The 15,835-nt window shown below is 32.0% G+C and overlaps 1 protein-coding gene across 6 annotated transcripts in view; it reads right to left on the minus strand.

Moving 5' to 3' along the window:
- The window catches only part of LOC139484067 (phospholipid-transporting ATPase ABCA3-like), a 48,588-nt gene that overhangs the window by 15,986 nt on the left and 16,767 nt on the right, over window positions 1-15,835 (minus strand). For all 6 annotated transcript variants that reach the window (XM_071267792.1, XM_071267807.1, XM_071267800.1 and 3 more), the window contains exons 6-14: window positions 15,230-15,467; window positions 13,826-14,005; window positions 13,333-13,514; window positions 11,605-11,739; window positions 9,335-9,464; window positions 5,174-5,328; window positions 4,323-4,478; window positions 1,726-1,936; window positions 987-1,236 (exon numbers count right to left, since the gene is read on the minus strand). In XM_071267792.1, coding sequence (XP_071123893.1) covers window positions 987-1,236; window positions 1,726-1,936; window positions 4,323-4,478; window positions 5,174-5,328; window positions 9,335-9,464; window positions 11,605-11,739; window positions 13,333-13,514; window positions 13,826-14,005; window positions 15,230-15,467 — 1,637 coding nt within the window. The remainder of the gene's footprint in view (window positions 1-986; window positions 1,237-1,725; window positions 1,937-4,322; window positions 4,479-5,173; window positions 5,329-9,334; window positions 9,465-11,604; window positions 11,740-13,332; window positions 13,515-13,825; window positions 14,006-15,229; window positions 15,468-15,835) is intronic.

A 15,835-nucleotide genomic window follows, 5' to 3' on the forward strand; every position in this document is an offset into this window, starting at 1 on the left:
TATTTTAAAAACCTTGACCACATGAGCTCAAGATAAATAGCGGTCCTAAAGTTATATTGTACAACAGACAATAAATGTTTTAATTTCCTTAACGTTCACAAAAACTTAATTCAAAATGCCGTTAAGTTAACAATCGGTCATTTACAAATGATAAAAAACCTATCCTACTATCTTTAAAAAGCTGTTGGTCAAAATATGTCGATCACAACGTGTTTTTTTGCTACAAAACAAAAGGTCATCTTATCATTTTCTTTATGCTATAAAAATAAAAACGATAGTTCACGTTTCCTATAAATTTTCAGTATAGATTCTGATCAGGCCATGAGAAATAGGTAACGAACATTTAAAGTTTATTCAAAATACTGAAATATTTAAAATATCCGCAACAAAAGAGGTAGCAACCCAGCAGGTCTCAAAGACCACACACATGTTACAACTTAAATGTGCCAAGCTGCTGATCGAATATGAATTCATTCTATTCAGTAGTTTCTAAGAAAAGTGTGTTGAAAATATCTGTGCTGAAAGACAAGATGAACGGACGAATTAGTGGACACTGTTAATGAAATCAAGGCCCAACTCTGAGAGTAGGAGTACGTAAAAACTATAATGCGGCCAAATAAAGACTGGTTTGGTTTGTAAATCTTGAAACTTCATTAGCGGGCCCACGATTTTTAACCTTTTTCGAATTCTTACTAACATAATAAATTTTGTTTACAGCATCATGGATTTACAATCAATAGAAATACACACGTTTTCTAGCATAATAAACACATTTATTTTATATTCTCTTTCACAAAAAAGTATGGTATAGGGTTAACATTAAGTCCATTTTTTTAACTTCAAAGCTCACGTATGTGTGGTTTATCTAGTTAAAGTTCAGCAACTTTTATATTTACTAGAACTGGTTTCAATAGACTGAAATTGAAAAAAAAGTGGTCTATGTTTTTCTGATTTCATTACTGATTATTTTAGTTAATAACACTCACTTTAAGAAAACTTCTTCCATTGTAGTTGCTGTTGTTCCAAAGCTTGCAATACCAAGTTCTTGACTCTTGGCCTCAATTTCCAAAAGTAATTTTTCAAAGAATTCTGATTTATCAAAGGGTAACAGGTATGACAGTTCAGCACTGATTTCACTTTCCAATGATGCTGAAGACACATGAGACTTCACTAAGTTTGTTACATTGGTAACATCACATGATTTGTCTTTGACCATAACTAGATGATATCCAGCACCTTCAATTAAACATATTCAATTTCATAAAGGAAAGAGTTAAAACTATACAATGAACATATGTGGGAAGTATTTTATGTATACTAAAAGCACTAGTCAAATACATTCAACAGAAAAGTAGTTCAACATTCTTAAATGTGTAGCACAGCGAGGAAAATTGCATTATTTAGGGATTGGATCTCTTTATTTCCTTGTGTGTCATAGGATGTTATCTTGAATGTATCAATCTTCCCCTAAATTTGTAAATGACCTAACTATCGTAATATATACAGAAACTTTTAAACAAACAAAGTTTTAGAAATATTTTCTATTTTATGATATCTCTATTTTATGCATATTGCAGCGTTGATACTAAGGCATTCATTTGTACTACTATAGCATTCCATGTAAAAAGAGGCTTGCCTCTGTATAAATAATAGAATAATTAATCTTAAAATTAAGAAACCGTTTTTATAATGCAAGTTCAAAATATCTATAAATAATGAATTTACCGTATGTCTTTTTCAAAAAATAAGATGTTCCACAACATTTCACAACACCTTCCGCCATAATGGCAATTCTGTCCCCCAAAAGATCAGCTTCGTCCATGAAATGTGTTGACAAAACAATTGTTCTGCCTGCTCTAAACTTCTGAAGTATATCCCAAGTTTGCCTTCTGGCTGCTGGGTCCATCCCTGAAGTTGGTTCATCCAATATAACTGTCTATGAGTATAAAATGTTCGCATTTTAATAGGTAGTAGTTACGAGAGAAATGACATTATTCAATTTTGATTTACGATGATTCTCTGCGATGATTTGGTGATTTGAAAATGCATATAAATAAAATATATTTTATCATAAGTTCTTAGAAATTAACGATTAGAATTACAAGTGTGTTATTGTTCTTTTTTGAACAACAGGTAAAACCACAAGTATCACGGTAGATCCATATTATGTGTTTGTGTTTCAACAAACTAGCAGCATGTTTTCACAGTTTTGATATCAACTATTTTCGTTACTTTGAAGGTTCATTCAATCCCTTAAAGGAGTAGGTCAAGTAAGACCCCTTTTGACCCCAAAATATAGCAGTTTTACAAAATTGTTAAAATGTAAACTGTTAATTATTCATTGGAAAGTAAAATGCTTCTCCTACAAATATGAGCTGTTTTTGACAATAAAATGCACATTTATCGGGTACTAGCATCATTAAGTCATGCTAAATTACTGAAATCTTCACAATTTTAGCATTTTAGTTAAATTCTAGACGGTTTCCGTCTTAAATAAAAGTGGCGCATTTGTGTTCATTCTTAATAATGAAATGAAAGTTGTATTTGATGATAATACATAACATATATAAAGGTTAAGGATGAACACGGATGTGCCACTTTCATTTTTGACAATAACCATCTAAAAAGTGACATTTTTGGCATATTTGATAGAATTTTCATATTTAAATTTGAATCAGAGCGTTTTTAATGACTTACTCAGTTAAAATCTTTTACATCAACTAATTGAATCTACTGAAATAGACACTTAAGTGTCTAAAAAATTTCCAAAATCTTTTGTCAGATGAACCTGAAATTTGAGGCCAAAATCAGCCCTTACCGGACCTACTCCTTTCAGTTGTTACCATCATTTGTCTTCTTGATCAATTTTTGATATTTAAACATTGGTTAACATATGTTGCCTTAATTTACGTGGCTCATATAGTGTTTTCTACACACCTTGTGTATTGTGGATCAGTTTAACAAACAGTGGGTCTAATGGTTGATAGGTGTTTAGTCCGGGGTGTACCAACCCAGTACTCAGTGTTCTAATCTAAACTTAAAATATCATGGATGAGCTCTGACAGTAAATATACTGTTTATTAAAAATTTAAATCAATAACAATATTTTTTTTCTATCCACATGTTACATTGACTCTATTGTAAATGGAATAAGGATTATTTGAATGTCTCCTCATATTATTTCTGCTGTTGGAATTATGCATATTGTTGGTATTGCATCCAGGAATCTGAAAATTCAACTAATTCATTGTGGCCTTTTTAAAGGGTTACATTGGTATTCTTGTAAAAGGTTTAGTGAAATTAGTGGATTGATGACATTCACCCATGACAACCCCAACCGTCTTTTACATTTGAAAATGCCTGTACCAAGTCAGGAATATGACAGTTCTTATCCATTCGTTTTGATGTGTTTTGTCATTTGATTTTGCCATGTGTTTATGGACTTTCCGATTAGATTTTCCTCTGAGTTCAGTATTTTTGTGATTTTACTTTTTGTTTGATTGTTCTGAATCTTATATGCTCAGCTTGTTTACTTCATCTATGGTCTAAAAAAAAGTCTCATAGTAGTGGCCACCGGTAATTTTTTTATGTCAGAAATCCCTTGTGGTGTTCCTTTACATCGTGGTAATTAAGAAATATTCGCTGCCTTAAATTGTGTTATTGATTTATGATCTTCTAAATTTGATAGACAAATGTATTTACATATATGTAAAAAACATCTTCAGTTGTCAGCATTAACTGACAGTTTCAACAATCGCAACATACCATCAAGAGAATTTCCTTTGCCTAACATTTTAGTTTGAAGTTAGAACTTAACATATACATATCTGATTATCACTCTTTGAAAACTAGGCGAAAGTTGTTTTGTTTTATCAGCAAGTTGTAATAAAATTTATATTAAATGGAAATGGAATTACAATAGTGACGTCACTTGTTTGATGCATATTTCATATCTTCGCAAGCGGACATTTCCAAATATATTCAAGTACACCAATTTATGGCATTCTTTTAACGGGGGTATATGTTGTATTTCTTTATTAATAATATGATGAAACAGACTTGTAATGAAATTATAATTTAGTTTCCTTCTAAATCCGTGCGTCGGTTATTCTTTCATACTTTTTAATTTGTCCTTCACAGCGCAACTGCCAAAACTACTTTTTCTAGTTCGACATGATAAAAAAGAACCCAGTGGCCCAAAACATTGAACTTCATTTTGAAAATTGTAGAGTTTTAAAGTCGCTGTGAAATGGGCTACTGAGATACAATAATGATTTCCAAAGAAGTGTCATGCTTTCAATTTATAATTTTCATATATGTACCTTCGATCCTGCAATAAGGGCAATTCCAACAGACAACTTCCGTTTCTGTCCTCCAGACAGGGTACTGGAAAACTTATTTCTCTTGGACTCTATTCCCAGAACAGATATCATTTCATTTACCTCCTTATTGATATCTTTAGATGGACAGCCTTTTAACTAAAATAGTTCAATTGATATGACATTATTTCGATAAGAAGGAAAAGAAAGTATAATACAGTTGGTCACTATCATTCAATTTTTATTGATGAACCTATATGTTTTCATTCATGGTTGAAATAGTAAAAAAATATCAGTTGTGTGTTTCTGGTGACTTAAAATATTTGCGGCACAAAGAGTTAATTGTTCTGAAAGTATACTTTTCCAACACAAGTCGTTCTTTGAAAATAGACAGGATATCATGATTTAACATTATTTTATCTTAAATTATTTAAAAAAAATTATTCAAAGAATTAAAGCATTTGGATAGTTCTACATCAAATAGTATCCAACTTTTTGTGTTATGATTGCGCGATTGGTTTAAATTTTTAATAAATTTTTCATTCGTATGTAGCTTTCAAAGTGTGCTTTCAGTATAAATGCTGCATGATATTAAAACATTCCTATAAGTTTTTTAAAGGAATGTTGAGACGACGAAAATTAAAATGTTGTGTGAAATCCCATTTTTCGTCAGCGCTAATTTTAGTGATATTCTTCCGACACGAAGCGACATTATTTATTTTTGATGCAGAAGGCTATTTAGTCAACACTCTCTATGTCCCTTATGTCTCTAGATTTATGACATTTCAAAATAGAGTTGAAACGCCTAATATATATTATATTACAAACGTTTACTTAATCTTTATGTAGTGTACCTTCGCAAAGAATCTTAAGTGCTCTTCAATTGTCATTGTTTCAAACAATATGTTGTGTTGTGGACAAAGACCAATGCTTTTTCTAACACTTGTTATGTCTTTTCTTATATCATATCCGTTTACTTGAGCAGTACCACTGGTAGGTTCAATAAATCCTATAAGTATATTTTATGAAAAAGATATAACATGTAATTCATAGCTGAACTTCTGTGATTTAAAAAAACGTCTAATAGATGTGTTTGTTTATTGACGTACTGAATTCATTACAAGTTAAAACATTTTTGAACACCGAACAAACAAGGTTTACATTCATTCATCTGTTTGTTACCTGTGTAGTGTTCTGATTTGCTTGCAATTATAAATCTTTCAATAGATACTAATCTTAGGGTTCGTCTCAAAAACAAAGACACTTTGGTATAACTTCGTTCTGATTTATTCATTCATGTCCAGTGCACGATGAATAATCAATATTGTAGCCATCGCAATATTTACAATGTTAACACGATATTGTGTCAACATTGTTTACATTCTTTGAACCCTTATATATTGTTTACATCGTTGACATCGTTAACATCGCGATGTATACAATCTAGAAAATATATTGTGTTCACATTGTTTACATCGCGATGTATACATTGTTAAGGAACAACGTATACAATGTTTGAGCCCTTATATATTGTTCACATCGTTGACATTGTTAACATCGCGATGTATACAATGTTAACACGATGTTGTGTCAACAACGTATACATTGTTTGAACCCTTATATATTGTTCACATCGTTGACATCGTTAACATCGCGATGTATACAATGTTAACACGATATTGTGTCAACTTCATATACATTGTTTAAACCCTTATATATTGTTTACATCATTAACATCGCGATGTATACAATGTTAACACGATGCTGTGTCAACATCGTATACAATGCTTGAACCCTTATATATTGTTTACATCGTTAACATCGTAAACATCGCGATGTATACAATGTTAATACGATGTTGTGTCAACATCTTTAAATTGTCTTAACTTTTAAATATTGTTTACTTCGTTGACATCGTAATTATCGCGATGTATACAATGTTAACACAATGTTGTGTCAACATCGTATACATTGCTTGAACCCTTATATATTGTTTACATCGTTGACATTGTAAACATCGCGATGTATACAATGTTAACACGATGTTGTGTCAACATCGTTTACATTGTCTTAACTCTTATATATTGTTTACATCGTTGACATCGTAATTATCGCGAGGTATACAATGTTTACACGATGTTGTGTCAACATCGTTTACATTGTCTTAACTCTTATATATAGTTTTTACATCGTTGACATCGTAAACATCGTGATATATACAATGTTAAAAAGAATTTGTGTTAAAATTGTTTACATAGCCATATAAACTATGTTGACATTATTTTGTGTCAAATTAGAGCTATAACATCACATTTTTTTAAAAGATTTGATGTTAAAAAAAACCATAAAAATGCAAACGGTATACATGCTATCGACAAACTTCATTGAATAATTATTATATAAATGAATAAAACATTTTTTTTTAATATTGTCAACATCACAATGTATACGATGTGAAGGATGTAAATAAAAATGTATAGACTCGGTACACATTATCTTTACGATGTTGACGATGTAAATAATGTATAAACGATATTGTTAACATCACGATGTAAACGATGTTAACGATGTAAACAGAAAGTTATAAATTTGATAAACAACATAAACACGATGTTGACACGATAATGTCAACATTGCGATGTATACGATGTGAACGATGTAAAGACAAAGGTAAAGACTTGGTTCACAACATCTATACGATGTTGACGATGTAAAAACGATATTGTCAACATCACGATGTATACGATGTGAACGATGTAAACAGAAAGGTATGGACTCTTTATTCAACATTAACACGATGTTGACACGATATTGTTGACATTGCGATGTATACGATGTCAACGATGTAAACAGAAAGATATGGACTCTATATTCAACATAAACACGATGTTGACACGATATTGTTAACATCACGATGTTTACGATGTGAACGATGTAAACAGAAAGGTATGGACTCTTTATTCAACATTAACACGATGTAAAAACGATATTGTCAACATCACGATGTATACGATGTGAACGATGTAAACAGAAAGGTATGGACTCTTTATTCAACATAAACACGATGTTGACACGATATTGTTAACATCACGATGTTTACGATGTGAACGATGTAAACAGAAAGGTATGGACTCTTTATTCAACATTAACACGATGTAAAAACGATATTGTCAACATCACGATGTATACGATGTGAACGATGTAAACTGAAAGGTATGGACTCTTTATTCAACATTAACACGATGTAAAAACGATATTGTCAACATCACGATGTATACGATGTGAACGATGTAAACAGAAAGATATGGACTCTATATTCAACATAAACACGATGTTGACACGATATTGTAAACATCACGATGTTTACGATGTGAACGATGTTAAAACAAAAGTAAAGACTGTGTTCACAACATATATACCATGTTGACAATGTAAAAACGATATTGTCAACATCACGATGTATACGTGTCAACGATGTAAACAGAAAGTTATAGAGTCGATATACAACATAAACACGATGTTGACACGACATTGTTAACATCACGAATATACGATGTGAACAATGTAAACACAAAGGTACAGAACATATAGATAGGATACAATGTAAACACAATAACGACACTATAAAGTTGACATTGCGATGTTGACAATATCGACAAAACATCGTGCACTGGACATACTTCGATTTATTCACACTTATATCAATTGATCTAATACTATGAAATGATACCATCATCTACATTTACTAATCTTTCATCTTAATTAAATTTGATGTGACGTCTCAAACTATTGTCTGTTTTTACATAACAATTGAAATTGAATAAAAAAAATGCACAGGTATATACCAAGAGACAATAAGAAATCATCAAACAAAACAAAACAACATTAAAAACAAGAACTATACGAAAAAAAGGCAACAGCAGTTTACTGATGTTAAAAAAAACTATATAATGCTAACAACAACAACTTAAATCAAAGTAAACTCTTATACTACAAGAGTATTTTTCTAGAGACGCAAATTATGTTAATTTGTTTCATCATATTATATAATAAATCGTTTTCGTTGACATTTTTTTTTAGCGAAAAAAAAACAAAACCAAAAGAAATTCTTGTTAGATATAAGTTGGTCATTTTGCATACACATTATCAAGAAATATCAACAATAATGTTTCTTGTTAGAATGAATAACTGTTCTTGTATCATGTTTTCAAAGTTTTTTAAAAGTTCTACTGATTATATTTTTTATAATTTTGCAGCTGAATACAAGATAATGACATGATTTATGTTTTTTTAAATAAAAGAAAATAATTAAGAAAACATTGATTGATAAAAAGCTTCATCCGGAATAATAATGCTTTTACCACTTCGAATGAACCAAATCCGCGTTTTCAGCATTTGAAAGTCTTTTCCGTAACGCTTAAGGTTTAAAATAATCATCATGACATGCTCTATGCTCATTTTAACATGGGTATGCATTATATTTGTTAATATTTCACACTGAGCGTTTGCCATGTTAAAATGAGCGTTTTGCATGACGTGAAGGGATTATTTCGATTCTAATAGGTCAAACAAGGAATTTTTATAGGTCGAAGCGTTTAAAAATACCTTAAAAATGTTGTTATCGTTTCCTCTCCATGATGTACGTACATTTTAACATTTTCAATTCTATAAGTTTAAAAACCAATACCAGAGTAAATATCTGATGTTTGGATAGAAGTATTTAATAAAGATAATGTCAGCAGCGAAAGTATATATATTTTTAATAGGACAAAATAAAATTAACGAGAATGTAAAAAATAACTTTGAGCGCATGTATCAAACATATTTTGTGCAAAAAAGAACACAGCTTTGTTTACAAAGAGTACTACGGACGTCATATTAGTACATGATTCACGTTACCGACTTTTGGACTACTCAATGCCTCTTCAGTGACGTTAGATGTATAAAACAATTCAAATACCTATTTATACATAACATTTAAAATAATAAACAAAATAAAGTTATGTATAACTTGCCAGTTAACATAGACATCGTCGTTGTTTTACCAGCTCCATTATGACCTAAAAGTGCGGTTATATTTCCTTCATACATATTGAGTGTCGTATCTCTTACAGCAATTTTCTTCTTTTTACCATTTCCATAAACCTAGAATAGTCTCAACTGTTAGTCTTTGTACCATTTTAAGTTGTCCATACAAGGTGAAACAAGTATTCAAAAGGTTTGAAAAAATGCGATGTCAAAGATGGTTGATCAAAAACACTTCAATATGCCTTTAACTATGTTCTGTATTAAAACAATGACAGTCGGAAAATACCGAAATCAATCAAAAGTGGAGGACAAAATGACAACACCATGGCTTAAAATATGAACAATCAAATGATTAACAACATTCTCAAAATGCAGCAAAGAAGACTTAGCAACACAAACCTCACTCAAAACCAAGGATGATAATAGGTGCTACGAAAGTGTTAAGAGATTGCAAAACAAATTCATCCTGGTCTGTAAAATAGTTTTGTGATGATTGGCAATACGTTGCATGGGGCACTTCAACCAGGTAAATATTGTACAGATATATTTAATACTAATATGAAAGGTTCCTGGTAAATTCTTGTTGAAAAAATATTCTTGACTGAAACCAGGTAAAAATTAAACAGATATATACACATGGAAAAAAGTATTGCAACACCTGTATTTTTTAAACCTTGGAAAATCAGCTTTATTTTTTGGATAGAATATGATAAAATACTTGCATAACTATATTGAAACATTGATAATGATATTATTTCCACTAAAACGAATTAAAAAATGTTTCAAAAAAGATGTTTTAATTAACCATAATTTTGATATCAAAATGAAGTTTGTTTGTACAAAAAATTGCATTTTACAACTTTGACTGTAATCGAACAATAGAATGTCAGACATTTCAAACTAAAACTTAAGATGATTATTCACATCATGGTTGATCGTTATAGGCCAAAAAAATCAATACTTCGTGTAGCCTCCATTCACACGGACAACCGTCTCTTAACCTCTTCAGATCATGCCTGCCACTATTCGACGAATGTGTTGCTGAGGTAATTGCAACCATTTCTGGTGACGGGCATTGTTATTTCATGAAGCGTGTGAACTGGGGGTGTCCTTTGGCACACTTTATGACGAATAATGACCCATGTTTGCTTAATATGGTTTAAATCCGGACCGCGATTAGGCCAAGGAAGATAAACCGACATGCTTTGGACCAATGAATCTACCTCCAAGATGCTAATTTCCAACGTTGGTGAGTTCTGCACCATTGGATACGGGTCACTGTATGTCTGTTTGTAATCAAAGGTTTTCAAAATGGTCTTCTCGAACGATAACCAGTTGCTATGAATCAATTTCAAACAGTTCTTGTTTAAAGTCTCATGTATGGCAACAACTCCTTTTTGAGGATTGTACTGTTTGCAAATGGTTTCTTTTTGGCCTACCTTTACTCTTAAGCTTGGTTTTCCCTAGCTGATGTTTAAAAGGGTCTTCCTGATCTCGGTAGGTCTTTAACATCATTTGTTGCCTGATTTTTATTCACAAAACGACTTATAGTGGAATGGTGATGACCAAACATATGTGTAATTTGTCGCAGGACATACTTGCTTCTCTCATGATGATAATCTGTCATCTTGCTGTATTTGAGAGTTGCGGATGACCTATTACATTGTCTTAATCACTTAACTTTACAAGCTTGGTTATTTAAAGTGTTGAAAACGATAAGGATAAAAACACCTGTTTTATGGTTTACGAGTACAGTAGCTGCATGTGGGGATTATAACTTATCGAGTCGTTACTTCTTGATTAAACTCAGGTGAGATTTGACTGTCCTTCTTTCGTCCCGATTAAATAATGTTTAACTAGTTGTATATCAATAAATTTTATCACAAAACAACAGAGGGTGTTTTTTTAATTTGAATTTCAATTTGGTGTTGCAATACTTTTTTCCATGTGTATATGAAAGGTTCCTGGTATATTCTTGTTGATTTAACTGAGATAAAAACGCTATTCAAAATGATAGCAGATGGCTTTTTGATCAAAAATTGGTAACATGCATGCCTTAATAAATCAACTTTTTATAGAAAAAAAACCCTTATTTTCAATTTTCTTTATAAATCAATTAAGTCAAATATAAAAAATATTCACAAGACAGACGAACCTTTTTTCAAACAATTAAGTAAAAAAAACCCATCAAAACAGTATCTATGTTATAATATCTTTGCTATGAAAAAAAAAACCAAATATGCGGCTAATGAGATACCTTTCTTAAATGCTGTATTGCTATTCCAGCTTTCTTGTCTGAAGGTTCAGCCTCAAAGTATGCTGGATCTATACCGATTACTGAATGCTCTCTTTCATACTTCTCCTTTTTCTTTGATCCACACCAATAGTTTTTCTAAAACAGTAAATGCACTTAAAGTGAATGATACTAAGGTTTTCAACATATACCTTTTCTAAATGATTGGCTTTCAATGGTTTTTAACTGGTATGTGTGCGATACTGATTAAAATCAAATTAAGTCTATTGTAGTCGAAATGCGCAGGCGATGTTACTTATTATGAGCTTGGTATCTTTGACAAGTTCCTAAGTAGTTTTTAATAATAATACAACTTTAAAATAAAGTCAGAACAGTCATGTTTTATAAAAGAGGGACGAAAGATACCAAAGGGACAGTCAAACTCATAAATCTAAACAAACTGACAAGGCCATGGCTAAAAATGAAAAAGATAAACAAACAACAGCACACACGACACAACATAGAAAACTAAAGAATAAACAACAAGAACCCCACCAAAAAACTAGGGGTGATCTCAGGTGCTCCGGAAGGGTAAGCAGATCCTGCTCCACATGTGGGCACCCGTCGTGTTGCTTATGTGATAACAAATCCGGTAAATAGTCTAATTCGGTAGATCACATTCGTGAAAGGGAAGGGGATTGTAGTTACGACGTAAGGAACATATCCGATATTCCATAACGGTCAACCAACTCGTGATGGCGTCCGTAAAATTTACGAAGGGATGATTTCAACTTCCCCATTTGGAACTCTTGGTTTAATAGCTTCCTTGTGAGCAGCAACCCTCTATCAAGAAAATCATGATAGGAAATGCAAGCACGGGAATATCGTATCAACTGGGAGAAATATACCCCGTATGCAGGTGCTGCTGGAATGTTGCTACTTAGAAATGGAAAGTTCACAATTGGAAAGCTGAAATCATCTCTTTTGTCGTAAAGTTTTGTTTTCAACCGACCCTCATTGTCAATTTCTAGATGTAAGTCAAGATATGAGGCCGATTTAACTGTATCTGTAGTATCCTTTATCTCTAGCTCGATTGGATAGATGCGTTCCACATAGTCACCAAATTTTGAATTATTCAGTGAAAGAACATCATCTATATAGCGAAAAGTAGATTTAAAGGATATTGCTAACTTCTTATCTTTCTTCCTAAGAAGTTCCTGCATGAAGTCAGCCTCATAATAATACAAAAACAAGTCGGCAAGTAGAGGGGCACAGTTTGTTCCCATTGGAATGCCAACAGTCTGTTGAAAAACACGTCCTCAGAACGTAACAAATATGTTGTCAATCAAGAAATCAAGCATCTTGATAATATCAGTTTCAGAGAATTTTTTGTTCGAATCAGAGTGATCCTTTACAAAGTAGGATTTATCCCTCCCTAAGACAAGATACTTGTATAATTATCTTCATATGACAGTGCTGGGCTGTTTTGTTTTATTTTGACCTTTGAAACACATTTTGATTAATTTATGTGCGTTTGTTTGTAAGTGTCCTTGTAGCAAACTTTTGTGGCAACTAGTTTATATTGGTAGAGGAAGCCGCAGTTCCCCAAAAAAACCGACTTCACCATAAAAATATGCAATACTTATAAATTTAAGAACGAAGTTTAGCACATCTCGCCACGACCGGAGTTCGAACCCACATTATTTGATAACATGAAAGAGGATGAAAATACAGCTTTCAAATTTTACTTACAGTGAATGGAAAATATAACGGTTCCGCAACTCCATATTCGCCAGGCATAACGGCATCAACATACCACGTGATCAGGAGATATAGAACAGTATCACACAGCAACATGATCATGGCTGTCAGTAATGTAAAATCAGCATCAACTGTGGGTGGTTTGTAAAAGTTTGACCACTGGGCACCTTCACCTGTTAAAATTGCAAATATGCCTAGACTATTGTTAAAAAAAAGTTATTTGCATTTAACCGAATCTATGTTTCTTTTTTGTAAAATCACATAGAAATGCAAAAATTAAAAAAATGTTATCATGTACTGAAAGAAAAGAGAAAAAAAAAACCTTAAATAGAAATGTCCATGAAAAGGGCTAAACTATTTACGGAAAGGCTTCAATGTCAAACTGGAATATAATAAAAAGTAAAATAACAAAATTCCGAACTCTAAGAAAAACAAAGTATTTTTTTTGGAATGATCTTTTCGTGTCCACAAAAATTAAACATACCTGTGCCTTCATACGCTGCAACAGTTTTGACTCCAAATGCCATGGCAACATTACCAAGAAGGCACGCCATAACTTTCTGTGCAAGTGTCATAGCTCCATATTGATCATCATTATTTAGGAAAAAGTAAGGGAAGTAAGTCAAAAAGTATATCATCCCTCCAGCAAATAGTCCAGTGTTTGCTGAATAGAAATTTATAGCACATTGGTTATTGTATTGTATTTAAAATCTGAAATATGTTATATTAGTGGAAGGTTTGGTGTCTTGGATAAGGATTCTCTGATACTTTACCATTTTTAAACCTCTTGTGATAAGTAATACGACAGACATTATTCAGTGTTCCTATGAGACGACGGGGTTGTGTTTTCATATGCCCTTTTTAACACATTAAAATGTTACTAATGATTACAAATTGAATTTTTAATCGGTCAAAAATGACTAAAATTATAAGAATAAACTATCAGATGTTTTAACCGTATTATTTTTAATTGAGATATAAAAGGAGTAGAACAAATGCTAGAAATTGATTAGGTAGGTTATTAACATAACAATGTATATATGTTTTGTGAAGGCAACTGATTGAATTCATATTTCATTTTTATTTTACCCTGAAATTAAAATTTCTATTAATTTCAATTTGTTCGCATTTTTCCACTGAACCGCTATGTTTTTCATGCATTTCAAAGAATACACATCGTCTACTTTTATATGCCTAAAAGTAGTTTTGTTTGTTTCTTGTTGTTTTTGCCGTCCGGCAGCTGTTTCATTGACGTATAACCAATCAATATGAAGGCATTCTCGATCAGTCGGATATCATTTCTTCTCATACCACCTATACATTTCTAGGAAAATGTTTGGTTAGGTTAAAAACAACCTCGTGAAGACCGTGTATATTCCATATTAGGGCAGTAGGGTTCCTATATAAGTTTGGTAGGCGGATCTTTCATAGACGGTTAATAGTGTTGAGGGAAAATTTTAAAGGTTTCAACAGACGAAGAAATTGATGATGCGATTGTAATAAATTCATAAAACACAATCAAAGTTAACAAGTTGTTATTGTTGGCATTTGTTCTTGTATAGACCAATGAAAGTATAGGTTCTTAATACTAACGGTATTGAAGGCTTCGTCACTTTGATAAGCCACTAGTTTAAATACCACATTTTAAGATAGTTTGATAGATACATTCGTAGGCATTCGTATAAATGGGGTTAGTAAATTCCATAGGGGAATTCGAGCTTTGCTCTCACCCCATATGGAATTAACTGACCCAATTTATATCGTATTAAGTCACTAGCAAACTATGTAACTCATAAGCTTTTACAAGTAAGCATTTGTTACAATACTTTTCTTTTTATAGTCATTCAAAAAAATGTTTCTTTCCTTTCACAACGTAACTGTGACATACCTTTACTAAAGAATGTGCTGATCATGAAAGACAAGCCAATAACAGACATTGCAAAGCAGAGGAAGAAGAAAAACATCAGTGTTGGATCAGAATTGGGGAGGACGCTTCCATGTGACCCAACCGGTACTGCCAGCAATACAGTAAATATCAGACATGCTATCACTAGGTAGATCAACGCTGTAACAAACCATGACAACCAGTATATAATTGGGCTTAACCCCATCATCTTCATGGATTCCTAGAAATATATATAAGGACACACATAAAAATGGTTTTGTTCGCCCAAACCCTACCAAAAGGTAGAGACCTTTGGTAGGTAGGTAGGTAGGTAGGTAGGCATTTTTTTCTTTCTGAAAAGGTCAATTGAAGTGGTGTCATTATTTCTGTATCCTTAAATTTACAGGGATTTTTTCTGTTTTTTTGTCAATTATTATCGATTTTGTTTATTTTGACAACTCATTAATTTGTATATATCTTAATAAAGTTTTTCACATTTTTCTTCGTCCTTTTTTTTTCTAATAATATCCCTGGCTTTTGCGTTGTTGTAAATTATCATCCAAACCCTTCTATTTAAGAATTGAATGCTCTTTTTTGTAAATTTATTGG

Source organism: Mytilus edulis, chromosome 1, assembly GCF_963676685.1.
Source record: "Mytilus edulis chromosome 1, xbMytEdul2.2, whole genome shotgun sequence".
In the NCBI taxonomy this organism is placed as follows: domain Eukaryota; kingdom Metazoa; phylum Mollusca; class Bivalvia; order Mytilida; family Mytilidae; genus Mytilus; species Mytilus edulis.